Here is a 13,489-nt window from a genome sequence, read left to right on the forward strand (position 1 = left end):
ACCATGGTGAATGTAAAGTTAAGCCACAATAATTAAGATCCAAGAAAAATCCATTATCTGGAGTGAAGAGGTTGTCTTTGAAAGCTGGCATGGTAATCGAAGTGTGTGCTAACACCTGTTCACAGTCTGTGATCATAAAGCTCTTTTATTCAGTCACCATTTTCAAAGCACTGCAATTTTATATTCACTGTCTTTATTTAAAGTACACAGTCACTGGTCAGTAACTTATTAGCCACCAGAGAAATTAAAAAATCTGTAAACATGCAGACCCCACAAAGGAGGCACTAGGAAAGCAGATGTCACCTGGCACTGTCACGCATGCCGCAGAGCCCCACAGGGCTGGGCGTGTGTCAGTCCGCCCGTGCTGGAGTGACCGCCCGTTGCCAGGGAGAACAGAATTGGGACGGCCGGGGTGGTTCCACCTGTGACTCTGTGCTGGGGCCACTTCCCCTGGAGTCCTGTGCCTGCTCCCTTCTCCCTCTTCTGCTTTCTCCCATCATCCCAGAAATTTTTTCTTTAATTGGGAAGCTCTCTATTTGTCGATGTCAGTTTCTTCATCCTTAAGGATTTATTATATCAACCAGGAAGGAAAAAAATGAGAACTGTTATTATGGACAGGTATTTTCGTGGGTAGCTCATTTTTCACAAGTGATCTAGATGCTGCTCGGCACTCCGTCCACGATGCGTTTTTCCAGCACGTCTGCAGTGTCGGGTCTGGCTCCTGGCTACCCTCTTCTCTCCCACCTAGCAGGGCTTGGGCCATCTCATGTACGGTTTCTTTCTTTATGATTTTTGTCTGATAAGATAGTCTCAGAATTTGTAAATCACATTCCATGCTATTTTTTTCTGGCTGGTTCATGCATTCAGCTTATTTGGAAACCTGTTTTTGTTTTTTTTGTTTTTTTTTAGCTTTTGGGTCATTTTGATGTAATGTAAATAGACCATCTTGATCTCTGAACTTTGGAGATACATATTAATGGAATCTTCTGTATCTATAGGGTGTGGAGTTCTTTGACGAAAAGCTGAATTCTTTATGTATGGCCTGGCTTGTGGACCATGGTGAGTAAGTTAAACACAGATTACTATGGAAGGCCTGTGTGTTTGTGTACATCCATTTTGTTCATAGGTTTCCTTTTTTGAAAGGAATCCTAATCTGATCAGACATTTAGCCTTACCTTTGTAGGGATGAAGAAAGGCTTCAGTTAGAGTCTAGTTAGCTCCCCTTGAACACGAGCTTGACGTTTTTATTTTCTGCCAGTTTCTTTTTATCTTAAATTTTATTTTCTTCATTAAACAATCTCTGCCCTGTTTCGTAGCCATTCTGTTATGTTATTTTCAAACTATCTTTTTTAACCCTACACTCCTTCCTTGTCCCAAGGGCCTTTGGTCGAACATGGTACTCTAGTTTTCGGCTCCTTTAGATCGGGTGGGGTAGGGATTGGAATCTGATGAAAGGCCCAGGGGGTAGAAGTGGCTGCTTGGCTTCTTTGAGGTGACATAGGGAAGGAGGTATTCAGGGGCGGGGTCTCGGAGTGGAAGACATCAGCTGTGACTTGGGGCAGGGGAGAGGGGGCACCCGGATTTCTGCTTTTGATGAGAGGTAGGCTTATTGTTCCCTGGCAGCTGGTGATGCCTTGAGCTCAGGCAGGTCAGATGGAGCACCTGTTTTAGAGAATAGGTTTTGAAATAACTTATCTTCTCTGTGTATTTATAACATCATTCAGCAATCACAGAATCCTTTTCTTCTCAGCGCCACAAACTCACTGAAAGCTGGTGCTGCTGCATATCAAAGTATCAAGGCAGTGGATGTTTTCTGTGAAACCACCTTACACGTTGACTCTTTGCTAAGGTCTCAGGTGCATGTATCTCCTCTGGTCTGCTAGGCAGCGATGCGGGGGAGGGGTGCCCTCTGTACCCATGAGATTCACAGCTAGGCCACATGTCCAGGCCTGGCAGCTTCAGTGTGGCCTGACACCTGTTCATATGAGGGCCCTGGGGGCTTATAAAATAAGAAACTTTGGTTGCGTATTTTGGTGGATATGATAGGCATCTTGTTTCAGTACCATAGCATCTTATATGTCCTATATGTACTCAGGATGTCTGCTCATCTGCAGTGCTTCTGCCTGGGTATTTGGAAGGAGGGGGAAGCTTGTGTCCGCTTGTATGTGGAAGTGGTTGCTCTAAGGGCATGTTTCGGTCACGTGGGAGGTTAAATAGCTAAGAGAGTGAAGAGGAGGTTGTGAAGGAAATGTGCAGATCTTGTAAAAGCATATACAAGTAATTTTAGCGTTTTCAACCTAAATGTGAAGACTATTTTCTTGTCCTCTAAGGTTACCTTTTTATGGCCAATTTATTTTTTTCTTTTTCTTTTTCTTTTTCTTTTTCTTTTTCTTTTATTTATTTGTTTTTTTAGCGTTTATTGATTTTTGAGACAGAGAGAGACAAAGCATGAACGGGGGAGGGTCAGAGAGAGGGAGACACAGAATCCGAACCAGGCTCCAGGCTCTGAGCTGTTAGCACAGAGCCCGACACGGGGCTTGAACTCACGGACCGCGAGATCATGACCTGGGCTGAAGTTGGCTGCTTAACCGACTGAGCCACCCAGGCGCCCCTATTTTTTTCTTTTTAAATGAAACTTAAGCTTGGTAAATCGTAGGAAAGAAATTTCTCTCCTTTTTGAAAGAAAATGTTTATTTCTCATAGATATTTAATGTTAGTGGAAAGACACATCCCAGCAGGTCATTCGGTACTTTTTTTTGAAAGCTTGCATTCTAAATTCTGAGGAACTTTTTTTTTAAAATTATTTTTACTGTTTATTTTTTAGAGAGAGGGGGAGAGAGAGAGACACAGTGCCAGCAGGGGAGGGGCAGAGAGAGGGAGAGACAGGATCTGAAGCAGGCTCTAGGCTCTAAGCTGTCAGCACAGAGCCCGACGCGGGGCTCGAACCCACGAACCGCGAGATCATGACATGAGCCGAAGTCGGATGCTTAACTGACTGAGCCACCCAGGTGCCCCAATTCTGAGGAACTTTTAAAGTCCTAATGTTCCACAGAGAATTGAATTCCTGACATCCTTTCCATGTAAGATTGTACTGTCTGTGCAAGTCAGTTATTCTTTTCTCAGTGCTCAGATTTTTTCCCTCCCAGTTGGGGAGTAAGAGGGACCCTTGGCCCTTTTTTCTGCAGCGGCACGCTAGCATGCTAAACTTAAGGCATTGTAAGCGTTCTTTGAATCAATGAAATGTCAGCTCTATAGTTGTTCTGTATGTAATTAATCACATGGGATTTTGTTGTTTGGTTTTGTTGTGCATTTTAGACTAACTGCTATGTAGTGATCACTGTTCAGTTACATTTTTGAAGCTTTTTTCCTGCTTACTAAACTACTGCAAGAATATTGTGAAAGTCCAGAGTAGTATAAAGGAGAAAGGGTCATCACTTTTTCTGAGGTTGAGTGGACAGTATTGATCAGGGAGAGGGATCTAGAAGGGGAATGGATTTCTTACAGGAGAAGGGGGCAGGCATCAGAGTGAGCACATGGAGGGTGTTAGGCATTCAGAGGGACCCTTGAGGGGAAGGGGAGAGAGACGAAACAAGGAGAGCCAACCGGCAGAACTCTGGAATGGTTTGCGTTCTTTTGGCACAAAATTCAGAGGAGCCAGGACCATAGCGGGCGTCTGCCAGGTCCCGTTGAGTACAGCTGAGGTCAGGGCCCAGGCCGAGTGTGTGCGCCGTCTCTGCTTACTCCGGCGCGGGTTCCCTTCCTATGGTAATGGCGTGATGACGAGAAGGATGTCGAGCAAATTAAACAACAGAATCAGACAAGACACAGATGCTCTTGGTGGTTCCACCGTAGCGGGGGAGATGGGGAGGGGGTTGTGTGAAACGCGAAGGCTCTGAATGTGGAGGGAATTCGGGTCTTGGGGTGCACGTAGAAAAGTCGGCTTGAGTGCGCTCCACGAATGCTTCTGGCTGTCACTGACAGGTTGCTTCTCCCATAGACCTTGGTCAGGTTTCATATTGGTAATAAATTATGTACTTTCTTGGCTGCGCGGTCCTTCCTGTTGGCCTCAGTTGGCACTGCCTGAGGATCTGCTCACTGGGAAGAGTTGGGTGTTTTCTGTCCAGAAGCCTCACATAAATCTTCCAGGGCTGGGGCTGTGGCTTGGATGGCTACCCTTGCCTGTCCCATTACCCAGGAGGGTTAGGCCTGCCTAGGGAAAGAAGTAGAACAAGGAGTGCGTGCCCCCTGCCCTGGACTCGTTATCTGAGCCCCAGCGTGGCGTCCTCCGGGACCTGCGAAATGCGGTCGCACCAGGCCTGACTTTGGTCAGTGCTGTGCGCAGCAGTGAGTTGTTGAGGAGGTAGTAGCTCAGGCCTGATCATCTAGATTGACGATGTCCTCGATAAATGATCTTACAGGGAATTCTTAGACGTTAAAGCGGGCGGTCATTCACAGAAGACGTTGACATGCTGTCGCACCATCACCATTTTAAGGGCAGAGAGGCAGGTCGTCGGAGGTTTTCATTTGCTGTCATGCAGGGGGCCACACTGGCCTCTAAGCGACCTCCTTGCTGGCCTTGTCTCCCCAGCTGTTGTTGTCGCTGCTGGAATAATCTTGCTTAAATACCACATTGGTCATCAGGTTACAACTTTGCCTTAAAAACTCAGCGTTTTTCTTACAGGGTCTAAATTTAGCTCTCCAGGTGCTGTGTGTTCCGGGTCCCCCCTGACTCTTCGACCTGATGGCTTGCTGAGTGCTGTTAGTCTCCTTTGTACCCTGGGTCCATTTGTGCCCACCAGGAATTCCTCCCTCCTCTCTCTACTTACACAAATCCTCCTCAGTCTTTGAGGTCCAGAGCAAGTCGTCTCTTCCCTGAAGCTTCCCAGACCTCCCTGTTCTTTTTTCTCTCCACTCTGGTACAGCCCTCAGGACCTTTGCTACACACTTTCATTCTTCGTCAGGGTCCGTCTCCCACCACGTGACTTGTCGGCCCGCGTTAGCTTACGTGTCTGATAGAGCACGTGATCTTTGAGGGGAGGGAGCCTCTGTTTTCTTTCTGGATCACCTGGCACATAGTAGGCACTAGAACGAGCTCCCTGCCTCCTTTGTCTTGGACATAGGGCACATCTGTAAACTATGATAAGACCAAGTCAGTATATCATGAGTCACGTCTGAGCATGTTTGCCAGTGTAGTACAACTAAATCGGGAGTGTTGGGAGGGTTTGGTTTTTGGTCCCCTTGGCTGACGATGTGAGCGAACGGGGCTGTGCTCCTGACGTAAGTTTCGTGACCGTGTGCTCTGCGCCTCTGCTGCCAGTGTATGCTATCCGCGAAGCCGCCACCAACAACCTCATGAAGCTCGTTCAGAAGTTCGGAACAGAGTGGGCCCAGAACACCGTCGTTCCCAGAGTGTTAGTCATGGCGAACGATCCCAATTACTTGCACAGGATGACCACCTTATTCTGCATTAACGTGAGTCTTCCGCAGGATTATTGCTAAGCTAAGGCGGTAAGCAGGTTTTTGGGGCTGTCGTTCGGAATTCTGAATAATCTGTTTCTTATACCGATTAACTTGGACGGTTGATGAGAGAAAACATCCGTTTTTAAATTCATGGTAAAATGTGCAGGAGTGCGGTCAGCCGGGAATTCCGGTTTAACCGAGTTTTCCAATGCTCCTTTGTATCCCGCATTCAGAGGTGCAAACGAGAAACCTTTTCCTGCAGGTCAGTTACTTTCTCATTAGACGTTAATTTGTTGTCTCAGATTTGGGGATATTTAAATACATGAGAAAGTGTTTTAAGTGCGCTCTCTTAATTCTTTTTCTAGGCGCTGTCTGAAGCCTGCGGTCAGGAAATAACCACGAAGCACATGCTGCCCGTTGTACTGAAAATGGCAGGAGACCAAGTGGCGAACGTCCGTTTCAATGTAGCCAAATCTCTTCAGAAAATTGGACCAGTTCTGAACACTGAGTAAGACTTGAGTATTACTCTGGTTTAAGAAGTAGATTTAAATTTTTACCCTCTTCTGGGGAGTTAGAGCAAAAATTAAGGTCACTGATTTTCCCTTTACCTGAAATAGGGGTTTGTGTAAAGATGATCATTTAACAACCGTGTCTGAAGTGTTCACTCCGACTTCTACATTGAAGCTACTGTATGATTTTGTATGCTATTGATTGCAACAGCAGATCGTTGTCTGAAGCTATTGAGGATTTTTGCGATTACCTAGTTAGTATCCAGAAATTGCCTAAAGAATTAACTTTTTAAAAATTTTAAACTTTCAAAATTACCATAGAACGTGTATATCCTAGAGCCTTTATGTGGCTCAGAGGACTGCCTTTCACAGACAATCCTGTTGGATTTCAGTGCTTTGCGGGAGGAAGTGAAGCCAGTACTGCAGAAGTTGGGCCAGGATGAAGACGTGGATGTCAAGTACTTCGCACAGGAAGCTATAAGTGGTAGGCCTTTCTGTTTCCGTCTTGCACCTCGGGCTTTGGCTGTGGGGGTGGGCATGAGCGAGGTGGGCAGGCCATGGTGAAGGGGAGCGGAGGGCCGAGAGCATCTACAACGCCTGGGCCCCTGGCCCCTGTAGAACCTTTTTGGCCCACTGCTGAGCAGGCCATTTTCTTAGTCCCAGGGATCGGGCTGGGCGGACTAGGATTCTCACTGGTAAGAACAGTTTGTTGTCTGGATTATAATGGTTTTAAAGTTTAACTTGATGAGCCTGGCAGAGTAAAGAAACTGACCGCGGTGAGAAGTTAACCATGTCATGCTTTTGGGTCATTGTTGGCATAGTGAACATTCACATAGATAGTTCATGAACTTTCTGTGCCACTAACTTGATTCTGTTTGGAATTTTCCAGTGCTTGCATTGGCATAATGAGGAACAGGAGGGAAAAGACTTTACTAAATTCTTATCACAGATTTCTAGTCAATGTGTTCTTATGCTGGGTGGAGACAGAGTGGAAAACCTTCAAGACTTCATCCAAGCAAATGGCAACAACTTACAAGAGATCAAATTTCAGTGACTTGATTCTTTCTGAAGACGAAATGGGATTGTCTGTCTCTTCACTTTTGGGATAATTACATTTAACGCATTCTTCTTGTTTGTGACCAGTTCCTGACCCTTGGTCGGTCATTTCTTGATTGCCTCCTAATGATTATCCGGCACCGTCGGGGCTCCCGCACACTTGCTGTTTGTTTGGTCAGGCCCCGGCCACTTACTGTCTCCAACCACGACTGGATGGGTTTGGACCCAGACAGGGAGTGGAGTGATTCTCTTGATGTTTACATGTATCTGTGTGTGTCTCCCTCCATGATTCCAAAGTTAAATGTACGTGATTTGGAATACCTTATTTTATAAACACTCTGTTTGGGAGCTACACTGACATGTCACCTAGTGAAAGCCACATATTCCTGGATACTGATGGTCTGCGTTAGTGTCTCCCGTGAAAGGGGAGTGTGGAAGCTCAGGGTTCACGTAGAGGTTGTCTTGGGGTTTATTTGCTTGATTTTTGCTGTAACCATGTCCTTCGGAAACCTGAAACACAGATGCCACTTGCTGCTAGCGGGGTGTTGGAAGCTGACTGAATTTCAGTGGCTCACCATGGCAACAGCATTCAAACACGGCTCCTTCGCTCCCTCCCCCCACCTCCTTTCCTGGTCTCTCCACCAGAAGCTTAAAACTTAGTGCCTCCTAACAAGCAGTCGTTTTACTGCTTCATTGTAAGATTGCCCTCTGTGTGTCTGCTGAGTAGAGAAACCACTGGTCGGCTTCTGGGAGGGATTCCTGCTCTCTAGCTGGCCCTGCTTTCAGCTCTGCTGACATCTGGTCCCCGCTGCCTTGTGCCGCCGGTAGCTACCAACAAGCTTCCTTCCTAACGTCTTGGTGTGGGTGACTCTGGAGACTTACCGTTTGAAATGTTTGTGTTTGTACTTTACGGTAAAACCTCGTTAATTTCTCCTGGAATTTAAGGTAATGAGCCAAGCCGAAGGGTTTGCTGAAGCAAATTAATACTATGTCAGGAAACCCATTGTATCTGAACTACTTAAATCTTTTTAAAAAGCTCTCTTTAAAAAGCCCCCTTTATCCAATTGATATCCAGTTGATATGCCAATTACTGATCACTCTTCAGCTTTATTAAAAAAACTTCCATGAGGATCGTTACGGGTTACACCTTTTTTTTAGATGTATTCATTTTACTCTCTGTCCCTGAAATATTTATGTATTTCACCGAGAATATTGATACTTATTCTTTGAGATTTCAAACTCGCCTTGTCCTAATAATTTTAATTAATGACGCTTCATTGTAGCTTATGTTTTGCTCCTCGTATGCTTGCTGTGTGGTTTGCTTGTTTCCGTTTGGGTTTTTGAATTGTTTTCTTTCACTCACAACCTTGTGTAAACCCAGTGAGCCCTGTCCTGCTCCGTGAAGGTGAAGACTTACTATAAAGGTCTGCACATGAAACTATTATGTAAAAAACCAAGTTGGACCAAATGCTTCCAGGTTTGTCATACGTTAGATAAACAGAACCTGACTCAGACAGTATCGGCCTGCATTTGAAACTGCCAGCTGCCTTCTAGGAAGTTTCTGTTTTATTACTTTTTGGGCCAAGGATTAAATCTATTGCTATGCAAAAAATTTTCCTGCATTCTCATTTTAATGTCTTTACTGTTATGCTGTAAACACTTTAATTTTAGTTTGATGGTTCTTTTTGTTCTCTGCAGGCTGTGTTCCACTTGGTGAATTGCATATTTGAGAGGCTGTTGTCTCGATTCTTGATTCTTGAAACAAAGTCACACAGCTATTGCTTTACTCTTTGGTTGGGAATGCCATTGGTTTGGGGACAGACTTTTAAATGCCTTTTAGACTTTAAATGTACTCCTGGGGAGCCCTGAGCACTGGCCTCTCCCTCCAAGACTGTGGTCAAGAGGAGACAGAAGCCCTTGATTTCTCAAGCACGGGTCTGGGAGCTAAGCAGGGCTCTGTCATTTTGGGTGACCCCGTAGGGACTTGATTGACTTTCTGATTAAGCGATAGGGAATCCCTTCTCTTACTCAGGGGAGCTGTTTTCTGGCTCATAACTGGTCATATTGGCCATGGATTACTTTTCTTATCTTGATTTCATTAGAATGTCAGCTCCAGAAGCTCTGGAAAGGCAGGGATTTTTGTCTATTTTTTTGTCTTCTCCTGTATCGCCAGCACCTAGATCAGTGTCTGGCCTACATAGAAGGTGCTCAATAAAAACATGTTGAATGAATTTCTAAAACCTGTCCTCTGATGTGTTGCGTGCGAAGAACGTGTTGTCGAAGGTACCAGACTGCGTCTCCTCCCGCTGGCCCAGGAAGGACTGTACCACTCTTAGGCGAGGGTTGGGCCCCCCTTCCTCAGGCCCCGCTTTGGCAGCGGCCCCGCTGGGGTTTGCGTGATGGCCCCCAGTGTACGTTGCCGGGGAGGAGCGTAGTTCTTGTCCTGCCCCCTTGGCATCCGTTCAGTCAGGGAGGAGAGTGGAGCAGAGACAGAACAGGCTTAAGCCAGCATAGCCGTCCCCTCAACCACGGGATTCATCTGTGTGTTTCTTCCCACGTTTGTGTGGCTTCCCCGTCACAGGATCAAGAGGCCAGATCCTGTTTCTCTGCGCTGCTGCGAAGACAGCAACCTGAAGACACGTCCTGTTTCATGAGAACGAACAGCTCAGTGTGTGGTTTTTGACAAGGGCTCGTTGCAGTGATGGCCCTTGGCTCATGGAGGTGCCACAGCTTGGCCACTGGGCTGCGGGGCCCCGGGGTCTTTGCTGGACGGCTCGTCCTGATCAGCACAGCGGCCCGACCTTTGAGCTGTCTGGTCCAGGCCTCCGGGATGCTCACTCAGACCTTTGGGGGAAACGGACGTGTCATTCCTGACGCAGAGGGGAGCCGCAGCGGTGCGTCCTTGGTGCGGCATTACCCGTCACCGTCACCGTGTGGCCGCGGAGTGGAAAGTCGATGCTTTCCTGGAGCACTCACGTGCCGGTGGCCCCCCAGGGACGGCGGGGCAGGGCCGCCAAACTCGCTGGGTGCGCGGCCCGCCTTCTTGCCTTATACTGAGCTTGTGACGCTCTGGTCCCCCGCCCCGTGCTCTTCTCTTGAAGCCGCCTCCATCCGCTCTGCCTGGAGCCCAGAGAGCAGGAGCCGCCGCCTCAGTTTGAGGATGAAGTGCTTCTGCGCCGGTGTGGGATTGTCTCCCTGGGATTTGTGTCACCGCCGCCATCTAGGGCCTTGACCCTCTCTCCCGGTCACTCCTGTGGCGCCGGGCCTTTTTATACCTACAGTGGTCCCACTCCCCGTTCGCCTCCATGAGCCTCCTGATTCCAGGAAACTATAATGTTCGGTTGAGACGGCAGTCTTCTGGAGGACGGAGTTGACTCGCTGGGTAGTGAAGCCGACTCCTTCCCTTCTCCAGGTCCCTGAAGCTGACCCTCCCAGTTCTGAGAGGAGTCTGGTCTTTTTTGTCCGGCCGGGGCTCTGCAGGCAGTGACCGCCGTGTGGGGGAAGCATCCAGCTGGCACCCTAAGACCCCATGGGGTGGCGCTCGGTGGCCCTTGAGGGACGGGCACCTTCAGTGAGGTTCTGCGGTGCTTCCTGGGCCCGGGTCCCCGGGGTCTTAGCAGTGCTGGGGCAGCTGGGGGCGGGGGGGTGGGGGGGGGTCCTGGCTGGGAGGTGCTGGCCGGCGGGGCCCAGGGCCGGTTACGGGACTGCCGTCTGTGTCTCCAGTGGTGGCCCAGAGGCTGAGGAAGCCAGATTTCCCTGCGAAGGACAGTGAGGAGCCCAGCGCTCCTGGGGCCGACAAGAACCACTTCCTGAGGGCCAGAGGGCCCGAAGAGGACCCAGGAAAGGTAAGCGCCACGGACACCTGGGCTGCAGGTGCGCGTGCAGGGTGGCCGGCGTGGCGTGGTGCTGCAGCAGGGGGACCTCTGCTGCAGCAGAGTGGTACCTTTAATTCTCTTCAGGAGACTGATTTTTCAGGCCAACGGAGTGTGGTTTTAAAGCCTGTTGCCCTCCTCCTTGTCCTTCCTTCTGAGGGGCGGGGTGGGGTCTCCAGAGCTCTGGGGCTCCTGTGGCCACAGGCCTCCCGGCCGCCCTCCCTGCTGTGTGGGCAGCGAGGCTCACACAGAGGACGGGGTGGTTGGTGGAGTCGCCTCTGGAGATGCGGGTTGTTCCCACTCCCCTCAGAGACTGGCGGCCATTCTCACTTGCTACGGCTCCTCTCAGGCGGTTCTCTCCATTCAAGGGAAGCACCATTTCTGTCGCTCGCCCTGTGTCGGGGCCCCGAGCCCCGTTTGATGTCTGTCTAGGGGAGTATACGGGAATTTTCAACTTGAGAGTAACTGCTCATTAATCGAAGCTGGTGCCAGCGCCTGCCCCGGGGCTTTTTGTTGGGAGCGTGGCGTATGGCTCACAAACGCAGCTGACTTGGAACAACACGGGTTGGGGTGCGGACCCCGCCCCCCCGGCCCTGCACAGTTGAAACTCCACATAGAACTTTGGACCCCCCAAACGTAGCTACCGGTAGCCTTCTGTTGACCGGAAGCCTTGCCGACGACACCAGCAGTCGACGAACACGTATTTTGTACGTTATGTGTATTATTTCTTACAGCCGGGTCTGCTAGAGAGGAGAAGGCGTATTAAAACCCTAAGAACGGGAACTACACTCACACCGGATTTAGGGGAAACCCTGCGTGTAAGTGGACCCGCGCGGTGCCCAGGCCGTGTGTCGGGGCAGAGGCCTCAGCCGCCCGCTCTTGAGCTCGGGCTGTGTGTGGTGGATTGGGCGGGCGTCGGCCTCCTCAGGCCTGCTGTGGTGGGTTTGCTTGGGGAACGTTCTGACGTGGAAAGCTTGCCTTCCGAATCTCCCTGGCTTCTCTCTCGTTCCAAGTAGACCGAGGCCACGAGAATTTGGTCCTGTTGTCCAGGCCCCCGAACTGCGGTCCTTCACCGTAGAGTGTTCTCCGTTGCCTGTGGGCTGGAGCTGCCAGGCATGCCCGGTTCGGGCAGCAACCCCCACCCCCCCCCACGCCCGGCCCCGCCAAGCTGTTGTGCTGGTGGCTGCACCTCAGGCTGCGCTGGGGGACATTGTCGCTCACAGCTGCGGCCGGCCGCGGGGCCCCGACACGCGCCTGAATGCTCGGCCCTTTGTGTCTCACGGAACTTGGCCTTTGGGAAGATGCCTTCGCTGAAGGGGCAGGACTGAATCACATATTTTCGGGCCTACGCCGCAGCCTTGCTTGGGAAGAAAGGTGTTAGGTGTTTTCCTACAAAGTCAGGGGCAACTGGCCGTGCCACTAAATAAATGCAGCGCGCACGTCTGACCCGAGCGTGGGACGCTGGAGGCGACCTCGCCGTGGCCGACCTGCTCGGCTAAGTCAGCAGCCCCGCGATGGCCGCGTTAGCTGTCGTTCCTTGAACTTCGGGCCTCGCGAACTGTGCGGACTCTCCTTTGGTCTTCACGGCCCTAAACGGGCGGTGCCGTTGGCTCCGTTTGTCGGCGGGTTGTGAGCCTCCCCCCAAGTCCTGTCTACTTCGGGGTCTCCTGGCATTGGAGGCTGCTGAGGCTGCAGATCACTGAACCCAGAAATACCCCCTGCCTTCCCTGCCTTCGTTTCTCTGAAGGAAAATGACCTGAGGGTGAGATGGAAGGAACTGAGTGTTGCCAGGCAGAGCCCTGCGTGTCAGGGGCCGGCAGCCAAGTGAGTGATCCAGGAAGTCATCCAACGCAAGCCAGAAATTGTTCTTAACCCCTCCCTCGCCGTCCGTGCCGCTGGCCGCCCGGGTCGGCCTTGGGGCCTGGCGGGAGCCGTGGGGCATCCCTGCCGCCTGGGCCGGGGGAGGGGAGCCCGAGCCCGAGGCCAGAGCCGTTTCGGTTCCTCTGGTCGCAGGGTGCCCGCTCGGCCCCGCGCCTGCAGAGCAGACATCTGTGCTGGACGTCACCCGTGTCCTCCGCGCGGGACCCGCCGGGGAACAGCGCGGCCGCCTCGAGCTCCCGGCCCACCCCAGGTGCGCTCAGCTGCCTGGTCGTCGTGGCAGTGGCGGCGGCCGGGCCGTCCCCCTCCTGCCGGGCAGGGCTTCCCTCCAGGACGCTCTGCGGTCGCCCTGCGGTTGCCCTGTGGTGATGGGGCTGCCCTCCGTCAGGCGAGGGTTAACACAGGATTTGTTTATTGAATCACAAAGTAGCCGTCACATGATTTTCATCAAAACACCATTTCCCTGACAACAGTGATGTCAGTCTTGTTATTGCAGGAAGGAGCAGCTGTGAGGGACATTCGGTCTCCACGCGGCCGGGTTTGGAGACTCAAATCCAGGGAGGCATCCGTAGATAATGGTTGCGGGCGCCGACGTGCCGAATCCTCCTCTTCCTCCGCTCCCCTCGGTCCAGCAGTCCGTCCGGCACAGATCCCTCCTCCTGCACCCCTTTCTCCTTCCGCTCTTGTTTCCACTTGTGGTTTTTCCAGCTTTGC

At 50.8% G+C, this 13,489-nt stretch overlaps 1 protein-coding gene across 5 annotated transcripts in view; it reads left to right on the forward strand.

Annotated features, from left to right (window-relative positions):
• PPP2R1B (protein phosphatase 2 scaffold subunit Abeta) overlaps positions 1-13,489 on the forward strand; it is a 33,058-nt gene that overhangs the window by 14,270 nt on the left and 5,299 nt on the right. For 2 of the 5 annotated variants that reach the window (XM_060604667.3, XM_060604665.3), the window contains exons 11-15: positions 999-1,059; positions 5,318-5,472; positions 5,826-5,968; positions 6,362-6,453; positions 10,749-10,870. In XM_060604667.3, the coding sequence (XP_060460650.3) occupies positions 999-1,059; positions 5,318-5,472; positions 5,826-5,968; positions 6,362-6,453; positions 10,749-10,870 (573 nt within the window). Of the gene's footprint in view, positions 1-998; positions 1,060-5,317; positions 5,473-5,825; positions 5,969-6,361; positions 6,454-6,858; positions 9,257-10,748; positions 10,871-13,489 lie in introns of those variants that run through there. The other 3 variants (XM_060604670.3, XM_060604669.3, XM_078432728.1) reach the window with 3 other exon arrangements.

The sequence above is a fragment of the Panthera onca genome, chromosome D1 (assembly GCF_046562875.1).
Source record: "Panthera onca isolate mPanOnc1 chromosome D1, mPanOnc1 haplotype 2, whole genome shotgun sequence".
In the NCBI taxonomy this organism is placed as follows: domain Eukaryota; kingdom Metazoa; phylum Chordata; class Mammalia; order Carnivora; family Felidae; genus Panthera; species Panthera onca.